Genomic DNA, 17,133 nt, shown 5'->3' on the forward strand with positions numbered 1-17,133 from the left:
AGATCGCCAACGCCCAGTATACGAGTTCCCCAACGATTGACAAGATATCTTGTTTGACGCTATCTTTATATAGAACAACCTTGCCGGAAAGCGATCTCTCGTGTTCCACGCATGGATCGACAACTACATGGCACAACATAAGCTTTCCATTGGCAGGTGGGAGGACACTAGGCGGCAACGATGAGATGATATTAAAGTGGCAAGTGCCGATCAGGACAGTATAAGATACGAGCTGTTGCAATGGCAATAGAAGATCAATCCTGCAACAGGCATCAATTCACGAAATCATGACTCTCATTTAATCATCACATATAGCATAAACCATGTGCATAAGACCTAAATATAATTCGCAGCAAGCGAGAGAATATCATCGAGTGTCTCCTTCTCAACTCCATACGCCATCTCAAATCCCATGTCTGGATCATCTCTGTCCATCGTACCTGATTGTGGAGGCCACGAGACGCTCTCCCGCCTCGGAGCCGTAGATGTAGCCGTAACCGGTGACACAGATGCGGACGCAGAGGTCTGCTCGCACACCCCCCGGATGATGCCCATCAAGTCCGGCTCAGTGGACTGCCGCGGCTCTCGCGCGAGAAGAGCTTCAAGGAGATGTACGCCGCGCTTGGCGATCATATTTGATGGGCCGTCAGCTAGCATTTCTAGCCCGTCGTTGATGAGTTGGCGGTGGTGCGCTGCTTCAGTATCGCCTCGTGGTCGGTGGAAGAGGTCGAGACAAAGGATTATCTATAGGTATTAGCATAAATTTGTTAGGGAAAGAGTGGTATGGGGACGTACACTGGCTGTAACGCCGAATGCTTGTTGGATCCACAAGACTGGACCGCCGTCCTGTCGTGCTTCCTTCTGCTCTTTGATGATCGTGCGCGCTGCTGCAACACATGTCCTTCGAGTCCGCACAAAGACGGGGTTTGTGAAGCTCAATGCCAGGAACTTCCGATGGATCATAATGACCTTGTGCGATAGACTTATCGCTAGACATCGCCGAGCCCATGGCACATAATACGGCCAGTCGGGTTGTATTGGTACATTCTGTAGGAATTCCGGTAGGCCTTGTGTGGCAAGAGTCCGCAACCGCCGATCATGCTCGAGAACCTGTTCGTAGCGCGTGTACAGGGTGTGCGTGTTTTTCATTCCGTCGTGGAGAGAGGACATGACAGCTGCGACCTTGTAGAAGAAATGCGAGTATGCAGCCGGGCTCGGGGAATCATCTTTCGTGTCGTCGGCGTCGAGATCTGCCCGGCTAGGGCGGGGAATGAGGTAGCTTTCGAAGAAGGGGATCGAAAACCAATCCTGAATGCACAGTTGGCGCCATGCACCGTTCGGTCGGCGGGTCTCTTGCAAACCGAGGCACTGTCCGATGCGAGCGGTGGATGCGAGGAGCACAGACAGGCTGTTTGAAAAGCCGAGGAGGTGAGCAGACATGGTGAGAGCTGCGACAGCTTGAACGGCGTAGTGGGAGTGGCATGCCATAAAATCTGCGTGGTGAAGACATGTCGAAACGGCCTTGAACCAACGTTGAGCGAGAGATGTCTGCTCCCATGGTGAAAAGCCCCAGCTCTGCGCAGTGTGTCGAGGAGCGCAGGCGAGTGCGCCGCAGAGGACAGCGAAGAGCAGAGCAAGCCATTGAAAGTCAACCGAGGGGTGGCCCGGTAAACCATGGGCGACGCGATAGAAAGCGCCCACTTCTTCTTTGAAGCGATCCGCGTCGTAAGAGTTGTGGTACCAGAGCACGCGGTCGGAGTGAAACTCGACCAGCTGTTCCAATAGAGCGCGTCGAGGCAGGAGAAGCTGGAGATAGGCCTCGGCCGAGGATCTACCAGGCCCAAGTCCAGGAGACTCTTGACTATCATGCTCGGCCGTCACGTCGCCAGATAGTAAATCTTCGCAGTACTCCGCCTTCTTACGACGGCCCCAGGCGAGGAACTCCAAAATGGTGGCGGCGTCGCCTATCTCAGAGTCTGGTTGCTCTACAGGCTCGGCCGAGGGTGTAGACGTTCGCTGCCGGGTCAATTCCAGGACAGTCGCCTCCAGCTGCTGAACTCGGGCCTGTAGTCTCTCGACAACATCGTCATTGTCTTCCTTTGTTCGCGTGCAAGGTGTTCCTCTGCCCCTATCAGCGACATTCCTGACCAGCGATAAGGATGACTACCTTCTCGTGCAATTCCGACATGGGACGACTTTGTCGCAGCGAATCTTACGGCGAGTGCACTCGGCACAGGCCAGGCGTTTGCGAGTGGCACTCATCGGCCGAGATTGGTCGTTGGCGAGGTTGTGAGAGTTGGAGAGTCGCACAGCAGGCTCATCTCAAGTCCCTCCCCACCTCTGCTTATCACCTCGGCCGAGCGGGGTCTGTTCTTTGGAGTCTTCCTCGATAAGTCGCCATATATAATGGTTATGTGACTGGATATCATACTGGCGAGAATCAACAACAACATGACTACCTACGTCGACCGTCCGATCCCTCAAATCTCCCTGCGCGACTTTGACCAGCGCATCGACGCGATCACCGCCGAGCTGGTCCACGCCGCCGAAAACGTCGGCTTCTTCACAATTACCGACCATGGCATTTCGATCGACGAGATAGACAGCATGTTTGCGACCGCGGAAAGCTTCTTCTCCCTCCCGGAATCCACAAAGTCCACTGTGCCATGGAACCCGAACAACGTCGGGTGGGAGACGAACTCGCAAGTGCGCCCGTCGACCGGCCAGCCCGATACGAAGGAATCCTACCAGCTGCAGTTCGGCGAGAACATGAACGGACTGTGGCTCGACGACACACACATTCCGGATTTCAAAAAGACATGTCTACAGTTTATGCACCGAGTGCAAGCGGTGTCTGAAATGCTGATGCGCTGCTTCGCGCGTGGGTTAGGGTTCCCGGACGATTTCTTCGTTCGGGCGCACGATGTCTCGCGACCAAACGCGCAGACCACAACGCGACTGCTACACTACTTTGCGCTGCCCGAGGTCTCAGATGGAAAGGCATACCACCGCGCGGGCGCACACGCAGACTGGGACTTTCTCACGCTGCTGTTCCAAAAGGAAGGGCAGAGCGGACTGGAAATCTGCCCCGGGCGCGAGGTGGTGACGGAGTTCGGCATCGGCGACTCCTGGACGAAAGTGCAGGCCAAGACGGGGGAGATTGTGTGCAATATCGGGGACCTGCTGATGAGCTGGTCAGATGATCGATTCAAATCGACTTTTCATCGCGTGAAGGCGCCGTCTGATCCTGGTGATTTCTTCGGCGACCGGTACAGCATTGCTTTTTTCAACCAACCGTGCAAGGACGCGACGATTCAGGGACCGAAAAAGAAGTACCCCCTTGTTACGGGGGAGCAATTCAACACGGCGGCGATGAAGAGAAATTTTGCGGCGTTGCAGGAGAAGCTGAAGAGCTTAGAGCAGCAGTAGCAGCAGTAGCAGCAGTAGTGTAACGAGCGAATGAATGCTGTTCCCTGGTCTGAATGTTTGTTGTGCCCCTTTGGCGATCGTCCATACTCCGGAGGGATCTCGGAATGGGGTGAGATGAGATTCAGGAGACCCCCCGGCTGCGGAGGCTGACTCGGCGATCAGTCTAGAACTTGGTAAAACCCCCCCCTGAAGCCCTCAAAGGCTCAAACTTTCAAACAGAATTGAAACAATGAGCGGCCAGGGGCGCGGCTGACAGAGCCGAAGAGCTTGCAGCTGCACATGACCATGATAAGGGAGGTGACTGGTAGTTAAATAGTAATCTGGTTTCTAATTGAAATGAAGCTCTCTCACCGGGAACCGGGGTAGTGGTAGCACCTTATCCCTATTAATAGCCCCTGACCAAGGTACGCCGGGACTAGTTCCAGCCCTCTGGCAATCAATATTCAATAATCATTTAAACCCGAAGGCCGGAACTGCCGCAACAGGCAATATAAAAATATCCCACGGCCCTGAACCACCGCGTGACTCTGTCACGCGTGCGAAGAATTTGATCGCAAACAGAGGCTGGCGTTGCAATCGTTGCAATCCTGCCGTCTGGCCCTGAGGGCTAGCCCTATCATCACATCCCAATGGACCCGTTCGCAGCCGCTATTGGCCTGGTGCAGTCGCGGTGAAGGGTTTTTTTTCGACACCCGCGATTAGAGAGGGAAACCCGGAAGGCGATCTAGATTTATGCGGGCGCAAAAGTCTGGAGGATGCGAAAAAGCAGAGCTATGGGCCGAGTGGGCAGTGTGGGCAGGGTGGAGCGGCTGACGCAAGGCGATGCTTTGTTATGGGAGCAGCTGCTCCACCGCTGTCCCCCTTTTCTCATTGGAAGGATGGCCTATTACATGATGTAATTCTGATCCCTGAATGGGATTTTTGGAGGATCGTCATAGTCAAAAACTGCTGCTCACCCTGGGGGGTTGTGGCAAGCTGTCTTTTTTCCTGTCTCTTATTTCTGTACAATCTCTCCCCTCTCCTCTCTTCCCTCCTCTTGCCGTTGTTCTTCTGACTTTACACCCTCCGGAGAACACAGACACGACAAGATGCCTCCTCTCAAGCTCAACAACGCGAACCTGTCGCGGATCTTGAACGCCGGCAAGAACATCAAGGGCCCTACCTACAAGCGCAATGCCGCAGTCAAGGAGGGCATCGTGCACGTCGGTGTCGGCGGCTTCCACAGAGCTCATTTGGCCGTCTACGTCGACCAATTGATGCAAAAGCACGGTGTTACCGACTACGCCATTTGCGGTGTCGGTCTCCAGCCCTGGGACTCCAAGATGCGCGACATCCTGAAATCGCAAGACCACCTATACACAGTCATCGAGCGATCGGCCAAGGGGAGCTTCGCGCACGTCGTTGGTGCCATCAACTCGTTCCTGTATGCGCCGGATGACCGCGAGGCGGTGGTCGCCAAAATGGCGCACCCGGACACACACATTGTCTCGCTCACCATCACCGAGAGCGGCTACTACTACAATGAAAACACACATCAGCTGCAGGCCCAGCACCCAGACATCCAGTTCGACTTGGATCCGGCCAACTCCGACAAGCCCCGCACCACTTTCGGCTTCCTATACAATGCCCTCGCGCGCCGGTACCGCTCGGGGCTGAACCCTTTCACCGTCATGTCTTGCGACAACATGCAGAAGAACGGTGCCATCACACGACACATGCTTGAGTCTTTCGCGCGTCTCCGCGGTGACCAAGATATCGCCAAGTACATCGCCCACGAAGCCCACTTCCCCAACGCCATGGTCGACCGGATCACCCCCCAAACCTCCGAGGCCGACAAGACCGCCCTCGCCGAGAATTTCGGCATCGAGGACGCCTGGCCCGTCGTCACAGAGCCCTTTATGCAATGGGTCATCGAGGACCACTTCTCCGACGGCCGCCCTCCCTTCGAGAAGGCTGGCGCTCAAATGGTCAAGGATACCCACGAAGTCGAGCAGTTCGAGAAGCACAAGCTCCGCCTCCTCAACGGCAGCCACTCCGCCATCGGCTACCCGGGCCAACTTGCTGGTTTCAAGTACGTCCACGAGGTGATGGAGAACCCTGTCTTCCACAAGTTCGTCTGGCAGATGATGCAGGAGGAGGTCAAGCCTCTGCTGCCTCAGATCAAGGGCGTCGACATCGACGAGTACAGCAAGACGCTGATTGAGCGTTTCTCCAACCCCACAATCATGGACCAGCTCCCCCGTATCTGTCTCGGTGCCTCCGGCAAGATCCCTCAGTTCATCATGCCCTCCATCGCCGAGGCGATCTGGAACACCGGTCCCTTCCGCCGTCTCTGCTTCGTCGCTGCCGCTTGGTTCCGCTACGTCAACGGAATCGATGACAGCGGGAACAAATTCGCTGTTGATGATCCCATGGTCGACACCCTCCAGGCGAAGGCCAAGGCCGGCGGCCTCAACCCTTCGGAGCTGCTGAGCATCAAGGAGCTCTTCGGTGACGACCTCCGCAAGGACGAGCGCTTCCTGAAGGAAGTCTCCAAGGCCATGGAGCTGATTGCTCAAGATGGCATTCTCAAGACGCTCCCCAAGTACGTCGACTAAATTTAATCACCTTTTGAATTCTTTATTTCGGAATGGCTAGGGTATGGTCGGTCGCCCGGGATTGGGCCGGTTGGTTTCCTGTGTTGCAAGCGATTCTTGTTGATTGTTTTTATTATCATTATTACCATGTATTTCTATTGGAAAAACGCAAGCCATAGAGATAGATGACGATAGACCAAAATTCGTGATTGTTGAGCGATTTCAACTTTTCCCAAGACACGATTCCCCGGTCGCAGAATTTCTTTCTCGGTGAAGGTCCGCTCCGGCTGTTCCGCTGTGCCTCCGCCCGGACAGATATTCCCCGCACATGGCCCATGCTTTTCCTACCATATATCACCAAGGGGAGCTTCTCCTCGCTCACCGACATATTCCCTACAGAAATCGGTTAATAGCGGTCAATGACTTCGACAGAATTCTAGAAACGAAGATCAGAATGCCTCGACGTCATGGATCTCCATCTCGAACCCCGCTCTGAACCGCCACCTGGGTCCAGCGCAATCCTCCCAGTCTCCGCCCCCAACGCAAATGTAACCCGCAAGCGCAGAAACACCACCTGTGATCATTGCAGATAGGTCCCACCTTGCCACAAGAGAGAGAGTTTGCCGCTGACTTGTGCACGAAAAGACATGTCAAGTGTGAGAAGGTGTTTGCTGGATCCGGTGTCGAAGGAAGATCGGACTCTGCACCCTGTAAGCAGTGTGCGAAGGATGGGGTGCGATGTACAAGGTCAACTCGAGCGATACGCTTCAGCGACGAGTCAGGGAAAGTCGGCAAGCGGAGTGTGGATGATCAATTGTTGAGGACGACCAAGGTACCCAGTAAGTTTTGTGGTTCACTTGCGGTGACTGACTGGCTAACCGGTGTAGAGAAACTGGTGTATATCGACGAGACGGCCGAGCTCAACGCGATATATAATGAAGAAATTGACAACGACACGGCCTCCCCTCGTGTTACATGGATGGGAGATGAGGGAGCGATACGCAGAGAGACAACCTTGGCCGAGGATGTAATCACACCAGAAGTGAACGATGCAGCACTTCCTTCATCCCAACCATCTGCAGAGCTATCGAGCGTTAATACGCAAACTGGGAACAATGTACATGACAGCGTCAGCGATCGCTTCGTTCTTCGCGGCCTTGTCAAAACTCCATGGAGAAAGTCTGCGACGTTCAGGTACAACAGGCTCGAATTCCTCCTCCTAGGCTATTACATCGACCACCTCAGTATGTGGCTGGACTTTTGCGATCCCCAGCGACACTTCCAACTGGTTGTTCCTCAGCGAGCTAGACAATGTCCTCCTCTGATGAATGCCATTCTGGCAGCATCCGCGCGCCATCTCACTCGCGTACCGAAGCATCGAACAGAAACCAGGGCGATAAGGTACGATGGTCGGATTCTGCATGAGTTGACAGACGAAACCGCTCTGCACTATCACAACAAGTGCATTCATGATCTTCTGACACTAGGGGCGGATCCAGAGCACACCCGCAACGAGGACCTACTCGCCGCAGCAATCATCCTTCGGTTTTACGAAGAAGTCGATTATCCCCTTCAGGATGAAGAAAGGGACAACGAGCTCTTTCTCCGTGTCATCAATATTTTCATCGAAGCACAGATTCCAATCGTCCCATTGGGCCCTCTGTCCTCCGGAATCCCCGTCACGGGAGACATTACCTCGACTCGAGGGCTCGAACCAACAACATCCCCGGCAGAGACCTATAATTCTACCCTCACGACCGTCGAGAACAGATCACCCCTCGGCTCACCATGGTACATGGCCAACCTCCGCCAAGCGGCCTTCTGGGTCGCCTTCAGACAGGAAGTGTACTCAGCCTTCCTCAAGCAGCGCCCCTTCAACATGTCCCTTTCCCGCTGCGACGTCTTCCGCTCTTTCGCGCCAGCCGAGGACGCCCTCTGGACCGCCCGCTTGGTCGTCTTCTGCGCGGACGTCCTCGAATTCTGCTACGGGAGTACATCCCTCGCCCCCTCTCACGAGACAGATACCGCGTCCACAACAGAGAAATGGACAAATCTGAGAACCCTCTCTGAGAAATGGATCGATCTCCTCCCTCCAACATTTGAACCGATATACTTTCGCGAAGCAGATCGTGCCAGTGGCGAGGTGTTCCCTGAAATCTGCTACCTCACGAACCTCCACGTGGCAGGCGTGCAACATATCGAACTCGCTCGGATCCTGCTTGCAGTGTATGATCCGACGATCCCGAGGCTGGGACTCGGACATAAGGAGCGCATGAGGGTTCTAGGGCTAGAGCTGCGAGCATCCGTGTTGAGACTATGCGGGATCGCCGTGTATAACCGGAAGAATCCTCCTTCGTTGACCACTGCATTGCTCGGGATCCTGGTCTGCGGGGAGTATTTCGATGATCGAGCCGAGCAGGTTGCGTTATTAGGGCTATTAGATGAACTGGAGTTTCATCATGGGTGGCCGGTGGGGAGTTATCGACTCCGACTGAAGGAGGCATGGAGATGGCCAGCATAGATTGGGTACACAACGGTGAGCCTAGAGTTTACATTCCCTGATCTATATCTAGGAGAACTCCAATAACATGCTACCTTGTCATCATATCTACATAGATTCTTCCTAGTACTATACAAGCGCACCATGCTCTGTACACTCACATAACGATGCACAGAAGTCCGCCCGCGAGCGCTACAGCAAAGATCGTTAGAGTTGGCACCTTTCAAGGACACAATTACAAGATATCTGGAAAGGCAACATACCTCCGCTAACAACACTGGTGGTCAGCCCAGCAGAAACCCCGTTGGCTATCCCATTGATGATATTCCCTGTTTGACTCTGGAGTCTATCATGAGAGTCTTTCGCCTCGACAACTTCCCGTCTGGCAGTATTCACAATCGCAACATGCTCTGACGAGTAGTCTTGATCCTGAAAAGACCCAGACCACCGCGACCTCCCAGCACTGCTCCTAGCATCCTCCTGAATCTCCCTAATCGACTCTTCCAACTCCTCCAACTCCTCCTCCTTAGCCTTAATCTGCTCTCGAAACTCCTCATCCATAATCCTGACCTTCTCCAACCAAGCCTCCTCCTCCCCATCATGCAACTCCCCAATCCGTTTCTGCAACGCCCGATTCTCGTCCTCAGCCCTGCCCACCTGCCTCTGCAAATCCGCCCTGAGACTCTGCAACTCCGCAGCATGTTCGCTATCCGTCCGCGCCAACCGACTCCTCAACTCACTCTCAATCTCTCGCAACTGCAGCTCATGTTCCCGCCGCTCCTTGTACAAATCCCCCGCAATCGCAATCCCAGCTGTCGTCTCGCCCAGCGTCTTCCCCTCATCTATCATCTCCCACTGAATCCGCAGCGTCAACGGAACAACCCGCCGATCCGACTCACCAACAAGATGACCCACAATCCGCCGCGCAGACCGCGCCTCCTCAGCACCATCCCTCCTGCCACCCTCGTTATGCCGAAACACCGCCGCCCCCGCGCCAACCAAGTCCCCATAAAACCGCGGATCAGTAAAAAGCTCCCTCTCGCGCTCTCCCAACTCCACCGCTCTACCCTTCTCTCTCAGAGACCCACCTGAATCCCTCCACATCGTCGTCGCAATAGCCAACCCATCCCACGACGCAAACCCGCACATCTTCCGCATGATCTGCAGGTTGCGCATGCTGGACCCGGTCATCCGGTTATCGGTTATCGGGTGCAGCATTATGATCCCGTGGATATGGAGCCCGTTTGCGTATGACGCGCCTAGGTAGCTCGCGAGGATAGAGAGGGTTTCGGTGTCGGGGCGCGTTGTGTCGTCGAAGCCTGGGGTGTCGATTAGGTGGATCCGGCGTGGAGAAAGGTGATTGTGCGGGTTGGGAATGGTGTAGCTGTATGTGTCTATTGAATCGGTGCCTAGTGTGGACAACGGCAGGTAGGATTAGTATGGATAGGCTCTGTGGGATTCGGGTTTCGGGGAGCTGGATCGCCCAACCGCATGGCCCGCGAGCTTGATACCAATCTGAACCAGCGGAGGGGCGAAGACTGGAAAATAGATTGCAAAGGGACGGAGTGCGACGTGCACGTACATGAGTATAACCCGTGGCCTACTGTAACATCTACCCCAGTACACCGCGCGATGAACGTGCTCTTCCCCGAGCCGGTCTTGCCCATGACGAGGAACAGCCTGTCTTGCGGGCTCGATTTGAGTAGACCGATGACGGTGGATAGACGCTGGACTTGATCGGTGAATTGCAGCGCTGTGGATGTTAGAGTGTTCATCGCTGGGATTTCACAGTAGGCTGGGGAAAGAAATGCGCGTGAAGTGGCCTGTCTAATGTTGACTTTCTGGTAAGAACAAGACCAGTCTGCTAGTAACTACGCAATGGCAAGCATGTGCGAAAAGACCGAGTGGTGGGTTTATACACGTAGATAGGATAGAAGAGAGCACAACACAGTGCGAAAGCTGCCTTAGAGAGCAACTCGAGGGAGAAAAGATAGACGAGGCTGGCTAGGTATGATCTCAAACTAGCAAAGTGTGAAGTGTGCTTGACGCGGATGAATTCAACTTTCCTTCCTCCGTAGATGCATTGATTCTACCCCTCACACGTGGATATCACAGAAACAAGGCCGTAAAGCCTCAGCCTTTCGCTTCCCTTGGCATGGATTCCACGAACGAACCCCTGGAGTTGAGTGGTCTCGCTGGCTTGAGGTTCCCTCCTGGGCACCATACAGGGAGTGCGGCTTACCGCGTGGCTTGAGGGAATACGATGCAGTGGGCCGAGCACTGCCTGGATCCAGGCATCGCCTTGCACCGCCGCTTGGAGATGGTATGTAAATATGCCGGAGCGCTCAAGTGTGGTTTTAAGGGTGATACTTCTTTCTTCGATTGATCTGTTGCTATCTTTGTTCGCGCACGAAGTGTTCGCTGCCTTTTTCTAAGCTGCAAACCTACTGATACACTCTGCAGCTAGTTTCATCAAGCAATGTCACTATTTAGTGAGACTCATTCGATCTTACATCTGTTTATTATATCTATGCGGGAGATGGCTGATACCGAACACCGCAGGTCGCTGGTCCCGACGTAGCACGGCTGCTCCGCCCGAACCCGGTCCTGTAGATTCCAGGAGGCTTCGCGGCGGTCGAGACGCAAGGTGAGTAGTCGTGTGAGAGACGTTTAACATGTTAATTATTCCCAGGCCAAACGATGTCTTCATTGCTATTATGGGCGTGACGGGGTCGGAAAAGAGCTCATTTATCTCGCTATGCTCGGGGAAGCCTGTCAAGGTTGGACATCAGCTTGAGGCGTGTAAGTCAGACTTCCCGGGGGTGACTTGAGCAGAAGAAGGCACGGGCTATGGTAGGTCAGAAACTGACGGCACTAGGCACAATCGACGTAGATGTATACCCGTACGAGAGATCCCCAGATCAGACCGTCTACCTCATTGACACACCCGGGTTCGACGACACAAACAGAAGCGACACGATGGTTCTAAAAGAGATTGCGGCATGGCTGGTTGCATTCTACAAACAGAAGATCCTACTTAACGGTATAATCTACCTCCATAGGATAACAGATATCCGAATGGGAGGATCCGCAAAACGAAACCTCATCATGTTCAAGCAGCTCTGCGGGCAAGACGCCCTGAAGAAGGTCATACTCGTCACAACAATGTGGGATAAATTACCAGGTGATGAAGCGAGCCAGCGCGAGCAGCAACTCGTGGACACGCCGGAGTTCTGGGGATGGATGATTAGCAAGGTGAGCACGGCGCACCGGCACAATAACACGCAGGACTCAGCTAGGGGTATTGTAGGGCTGTTGGCAGGCCACAATGCACCCATTGTCACGGACTTGCAGATCCAAATGGTAGACGAGAAAAAGTATCTGGATCAAACGTCTGCGGGGCAGGAGTTGCAGAGCGAGATTCTGAAGGAGAGGGCGAAGTGGGCTAAGCAGCAGAGGGAAATGGAAGAGCAGATGAAGATGGCAATTCAGCAGCGAGATCGCGAGACGGAGAAGGTTATGCGTGAGGAGCGAGATAGGTATACCCGCATGATCCAAAAGGTGGAGAGTGACTCCGGGGTGCTGAAGTCGGATATGAACAAGTTGCTTGCGGATCGGGATCAGCGGTTCTCGGAGATGGAGCGTCGCATGAGGGATCAGGAGGCTGCTCATAGGAAAGAAATGGAGAGGATTAACGAGCGGCAGAGGAGGGTAGAGAAAGAAAAGGCAGAGCTGGAGAAACAGCAGCGGCGGAAAGGGCAGGAGCGACGACGAGAAGAGAAACGACAGGCAAAAGAGCAGGATGCTCAGAGGAGACAGCAAGAGCAGGAAGCACAGGCCCAAGCCCGGCGCAGACAGGCGCAGTCTGCCGCAGCAGCAGCAGCACCACCACCACCACCGGCCACGCCCAAGTTCACGTCCCTGTACTCGGTCACAATTGCCAACGGCACCTACGCATGCAGTAACCGCAACATGGTTTCAAGGTACGCCTTGTATAGCATCCCCTCCTCGCTCACTTGCTAACCCTATGGCTATCACACAGCAACGCTTCAGCCCCCGCCACAAAACGGGGCTCAGCAACCCTCAAAGCTGCCAGCTTCGGCGACCTCGACAGCAGACGCTACGGCACTTGGATCGCAAACTACTCAGACGGAACATGGTGTAAGCAATCATCCCCACACCTTCACCTTCCCTCAGTCCTAGCCGTCGCTGCCCTAATAACCAAAAGAAAGCGCTGACCCACACGCGTCACCAGATGCGTCCGGCCTCGCAAGCGCATACTCAGCCCTCTGGAGCAACATCCAAGAGCGAGGGATCAACAACCTCGAACTATGCAGTCTAGGCCCGCAAGGTACATATTTTGCCCGCTGGACCGACGGCTACTGGCGGTGTTTCGGCAGCAGCGAAATCAACAGCGCAATCGAGCGGGCACAGAGTGGCGGTAACGACGTGAAGGCTATAGCGCTAGGAATTGCGGGCTCGTATGTTATGTCATTTGGCCCGCGCTCTAGCACTGGCTGGAAGACGCTGGGCGGCTCGTGGAATCTTATGGGGTATTATCAGGGTTTGGATGTTGATGAGTGTTTGAAGGGGAGGAGTGTGATGGTTTGTTTCTCTCTGCCCTGTTTGGTTTCTTGACTGGGAGGATTATGCTAACTTGTTATTCTCTAGGCTGTTGCACTAGACATGTACAGCGGTGTTGATTGCATGGTTGTTTATTCTACTGGGACGTCAGCGGCGTATAGATGCTATCTTAGTCGACCGAGCCTGTCAAATGGGATCATGGGGTGGTGGAGCAATGCTGGTTAGACTGTATACCAGAACTGAAGCCCGGGAATAGTGAAATTCGAAATAGATCTTCATTACTACTAGAATCTGCTTGATTACATTCCGGACTAAGGCAGCAACGCAGGATTGGCAGGGATTTCCCCTCTCCATCAGGTGTCCAGTTGTCCTTCTTTTCTCTCTGGACTTCGTCCAATCCATGGACTTTCTCTTCCATCAAACTCTCCTCTACCAAGCCCTACATGTTGGCCTCTCGCATCAGCCGGGCTGTAACGGGTTACCGCTTCCGTTCCCTGGCCCTTCGACCGGTCCAGTTCCAGCAATGACTGAACCGCCTCCAGCCCCCACTGAATCGCGTAATAGCAACCTCTTCGAACACCCCGATTGAGCCCTATCAGCGCTCCTCATCCGTCGAGAGTGGAATTCTCTATGACCTCCTAACGTCGCCCATTGGAAAATGGGGTTGGGTGGTGTATCGATGCTCGTACGATGACGACAAAGCCTGGAACCGCTTCAAGGAGTTTCTGGTTCGGAACGTCAAGACGGCAGTGGCCGAATCCGATACACCTCAGCTGATCGAGTACTTTGATTTGTTGTTTTTCGAGGACCAAGGGATGTTCGAGGGGGCAACGCGAGAAACGTTGAGGAGGCATTTTCAAGAGTGGCGGGGGCGGGAAGTGCTCGGGGATGCTGCCCCTGCACTCTTGTTCCCACCGCCATCATCCGCCTCTACAGTTACTTTTGGCCAGCTTTGTGAAAAGAACCATTATCTCGAACATCCGAGATTCCAGTGTTTCATCCAGGTTGATGACGATGCTATTCGCAGTATGCGAGGGCTGTTTGAGAGTGAGCTTTTACCCACTGGCATTGGATATGTGAACTATGTGGTAGCGGATTGGCCGCCGAAACCTGGGGATATTGATTGGGGTTATCTGATGGATGTACCCGGACCGGGGGAGGACGAGCTCGAGGAGTTTCAGGGAGTTGCAGACGGCGAGGAGCTGGAGCCTATTGATGGCCATGTCACGATACATGTGGGGTGAATGAAGGTGGCTGTTGAAGCACTGTGCCCGGCATTTTACTTCTGGACGGGGGGTACCGAGTGGTTTCAAGATCACTATAAGCGCCCCCCGGAGATAGTTTCTATCTAACGGCACAAGGTTTGAATCTCCCTCAGAGAGGGTCTTGTTCTCTCAGACTTCTATTTCATGGACCCGGGGATCAATGAAAACTGTACCAACCGCCTCCTTGACTTGGCATATTGCGTGCAGTCTGTGGGGGACATCCCCACCTACACCAGTTACACCATAATCCCATGGGGATACACATTAACTTCGTTGACATTTACTACCACATCTACAGAGCCACTGCCGTCTGTGGAGCCAACAATCGACCCACCGGCGCCGCTACGATCCACACCTGGAACCGGAGCATAGGATCTGATTGCTCGACGCTTTGACCTGAGTATGCTTTGTGTGTGGCTGGAGGTCCGGCTGAGGCGTGATTATAATGTTCTCGTTGGACGCAGACCTGGTTCCTGCTGCGTTGGAGATCTAGTGCTGGTAGGAAATAGTATGGGGCTTCTTATCGTTCTTTTAGGGAGTAGGGATCTCACCCTGTATATTGTGCACTCACCCTAATTTTATCCGGATTTCGGGCTGTTCTTGCGATGATGCCGATTAGCGTTGAGGATGCGGCTCGTGCAGTTTTTAATGGTATTGGGGATGACGTACGAAAGTTGAAATGCTACGAGCCATTCGTATACTTATACTACGTGGCTAAATGCGCGTAGACGTAGATTCAAGCGCTTTCGATCGGGTGAGTATGCCTAGGGGGTCGAGATTCGAGAGTGAAGTAGAGATAGGCAGGGCCCTATACAACCCGACCTACTATTGAGCTCACTCACACACTCTCTCTACAAAACAATAATCTGAACACCTAGTAATTCACTCGGCCAGACTCTTCTCCAACTCATCCAAACCTTGCTCCTTCGACATAATCCTATCCTGCAGTTATTACACCGATTAGCCCCGGTTAAGGAAGCCCAACCCCAGCTTGAGATGCACCACTGAAGGCAAGGAAACGGACTCACCAACAACCACCTAGGACACCACGCAGCCAGAAACCTTATTGCTGCACTATTCGGTCCCCTCCATACAATACCCCCCCTACTCCCCAGCACATCCCTTATAATCTTTTCCGCCGCTTGCTCGATCGAGCACCCCCTCGGCCCTGCTTCGCCACATGACCACCGCGAGATTGTCTCCCTGATAACCGTGTAACGAGACTCTGTAGTAATGACGGCTGGAGGTTCATTGGCGTGGAAGGAGGTCTGCACGGTGCCGACCATGAGGCAGATGACGCTGACGCCAAACGGGAATAATTCCAATCTCAATGTTTCCGACAACTGGTTCAGAGCTGATTTGGAAGACGAATATATGCCTGCTTATTGGAGCTATGGTTAGAAAGAGCAGGTATTTGGCTGTCTGCCGTCCGGTTTGAAGAGAACATACCGATCCAAGGTGTATTCACCACTGCCCCAACAGTACTAACATTAACGATCTTACCCCGGGCGGCAATCAGCAAGTCCGAGAATCCCTGAACTACTCGTAAGACACCCCAAACGTTGGTCTCATAGACGTTTCTCGCCTCATCCAGCTTCGCATCCAGTAGAGGCATTGTGTAACCGATTCCTGCATTGTTGACCAAGATGTCCAGCCCGCGGCTCGATTCCTGTACTGCCTTGACAGCGTCTGACACGGAGGTAGGGGAGGTCACGTCGAGCTGCAGCGGGGTGACATTATCGAGGCTGGTAAGGGTATTCGGGATCTTTTCTGGGGATCGAGCAGTTGCAAAGATGTGGTGACCGCGTTGAGCAAGAGCCATGGCTAATGCGCTGCCGATGCTTTTGGCTGAGCAGCCGGTTATGAGAATTGTTTTCACGCCTGAGTAATCCCTCAAAGGCATTTTGGTCGCGATGGAAAGTTGAGGAAGGAATTTGGATTGAACGCAAGAGAAGACGGAGTTCAGGAATCTCTCAGGGGCTAAGCAAATGGACATGAGCAAGCAGGAGGTAAGCAGACCTGTTGTCTTTCTTTGTGCTCCCCCTACGGAGTGCATACTCGGATAGGAGCAAAACCGGATCAAAGAAAATCGCCTAATCTTGCCAACTCGAGCAGTCTGGTGAAAACTGTACCGAGCTCCGTGGGGTTCGTGATAATACCCCCTTCTCCGAGACGACCAGCCCTACCCTAGACCTTTTCTATGACTATCATCAAGGGGCCCAGGGCCGCAACATAAAGAATCCAAGCACAGAATATATTGGATCAAATGTTTCAGCACCATGGGTTGCAAGTACCGTGGCTTTAACGAGCCTCGCAGATACGCATTTGGATGTGGCACTGAGAAGGTCTTGGATGCGCGACTCTTTTGTGCTATAGCTAGTCTACTCGCCATTGCTGAGCTTCAAGAGCCTTTGGACTCCATACAGCAAGACTAATCCAGCACTTCGCTACGTTGAGGATTCTTCGACCCGTGTCCTGTTTACTGTGATTACTGGCCGATAACTCCGCTTGTACTGCTTGTACTGCGCCGAAATCATCCTGCTACCCAGCTTCGACCCTGATAAGCTCAGCCAATATCTTCCCCGAAGCTTCTAGTTAACTCTGCAGTTAGTATGATTCGTCGCAAGAGGCTTGAGTTGATATGATCTCATGGAGATTATTCATAGGTATTCCGATCTCCCGGCTCTGCGATCTCGATGACAGATCTTGCATATTGCCCCTAGATGGAACTCGAGCGATTGGTTGGATAGCTCTGAGGATAGCGAGAATTGATCTCCAA

At 53.6% G+C, this 17,133-nt stretch overlaps 8 protein-coding genes across 8 annotated transcripts; 4 read left to right on the top strand and 4 right to left on the bottom strand.

The window, feature by feature from the left end:
- Nucleotides 1-129: 129 nt before the first annotated feature.
- BJY04DRAFT_27524 (uncharacterized protein) lies at nucleotides 130-2,356 on the bottom strand. The gene is made up of 3 exons (XM_073720049.1): nucleotides 2,168-2,356; nucleotides 796-2,122; nucleotides 130-744 (listed from the first exon to the last, which is right to left on the bottom strand). Exons 1-3 carry the CDS (start codon nucleotides 2,260-2,262, stop codon nucleotides 337-339), a joined length of 1,830 nt encoding a protein of 609 aa, XP_073572946.1. The 5' UTR covers nucleotides 2,263-2,356; the 3' UTR covers nucleotides 130-336.
- Nucleotides 1,970-3,876, top strand: BJY04DRAFT_27527 (uncharacterized protein). The gene has a single exon (XM_073720050.1). The coding sequence runs from the start codon at nucleotides 2,452-2,454 to the stop codon at nucleotides 3,427-3,429; it is 978 nt and encodes a 325-aa protein (XP_073572947.1). The 5' UTR covers nucleotides 1,970-2,451; the 3' UTR covers nucleotides 3,430-3,876.
- A 414-nt stretch (nucleotides 3,877-4,290) lies between these two features.
- BJY04DRAFT_184964 (mannitol dehydrogenase family protein) lies at nucleotides 4,291-6,225 on the top strand. The gene has a single exon (XM_073710701.1). It carries the CDS (start codon nucleotides 4,518-4,520, stop codon nucleotides 6,024-6,026), a length of 1,509 nt encoding a protein of 502 aa, XP_073572948.1. The 5' UTR covers nucleotides 4,291-4,517; the 3' UTR covers nucleotides 6,027-6,225.
- A 147-nt stretch (nucleotides 6,226-6,372) lies between these two features.
- BJY04DRAFT_184965 (Zn(II)2Cys6 transcription factor) lies at nucleotides 6,373-8,546 on the top strand. The gene is made up of 3 exons (XM_073710702.1): nucleotides 6,373-6,594; nucleotides 6,645-6,844; nucleotides 6,893-8,546. Exons 1-3 carry the CDS (start codon nucleotides 6,473-6,475, stop codon nucleotides 8,524-8,526), a joined length of 1,956 nt encoding a protein of 651 aa, XP_073572949.1. The 5' UTR covers nucleotides 6,373-6,472; the 3' UTR covers nucleotides 8,527-8,546.
- Nucleotides 8,547-8,577: 31 nt separating this feature from the next.
- Nucleotides 8,578-9,399, bottom strand: BJY04DRAFT_27548 (uncharacterized protein). The gene has a single exon (XM_073720051.1). It carries the CDS (start codon nucleotides 9,352-9,354, stop codon nucleotides 8,713-8,715), a length of 642 nt encoding a protein of 213 aa, XP_073572950.1. The 5' UTR covers nucleotides 9,355-9,399; the 3' UTR covers nucleotides 8,578-8,712.
- A 267-nt stretch (nucleotides 9,400-9,666) lies between these two features.
- BJY04DRAFT_184966 (uncharacterized protein) lies at nucleotides 9,667-10,495 on the bottom strand. Its single transcript, XM_073710703.1, has one exon. The coding sequence runs from the start codon at nucleotides 10,278-10,280 to the stop codon at nucleotides 9,915-9,917; it is 366 nt and encodes a 121-aa protein (XP_073572951.1). The 5' UTR covers nucleotides 10,281-10,495; the 3' UTR covers nucleotides 9,667-9,914.
- A 1,375-nt stretch (nucleotides 10,496-11,870) lies between these two features.
- On the top strand, nucleotides 11,871-12,749 carry BJY04DRAFT_184967 (uncharacterized protein). Its single transcript, XM_073710704.1, has 2 exons — nucleotides 11,871-12,488; nucleotides 12,548-12,749. The coding sequence occupies exons 1-2, from the start codon at nucleotides 11,968-11,970 to the stop codon at nucleotides 12,741-12,743; spliced, it is 717 nt and encodes a 238-aa protein (XP_073572952.1). The 5' UTR covers nucleotides 11,871-11,967; the 3' UTR covers nucleotides 12,744-12,749.
- Nucleotides 12,750-15,198: 2,449 nt separating this feature from the next.
- BJY04DRAFT_226628 (SDR family oxidoreductase) lies at nucleotides 15,199-16,257 on the bottom strand (the record flags this gene model as incomplete). The annotated part of the gene is made up of 3 exons (XM_073718455.1): nucleotides 15,199-15,296; nucleotides 15,383-15,732; nucleotides 15,804-16,257. 3 exons carry the CDS (start codon nucleotides 16,255-16,257, stop codon nucleotides 15,237-15,239), a joined length of 864 nt encoding a protein of 287 aa, XP_073572953.1. The 3' UTR covers nucleotides 15,199-15,236.
- Between the last annotated feature and the right edge of the window lie 876 nt (nucleotides 16,258-17,133).

This window comes from Aspergillus karnatakaensis (genome assembly GCF_047715665.1).
Source record: "Aspergillus karnatakaensis strain CBS 102800 unplaced genomic scaffold BJY04scaffold_15, whole genome shotgun sequence".
Lineage (NCBI taxonomy): Eukaryota > Fungi > Ascomycota > Eurotiomycetes > Eurotiales > Aspergillaceae > Aspergillus > Aspergillus karnatakaensis.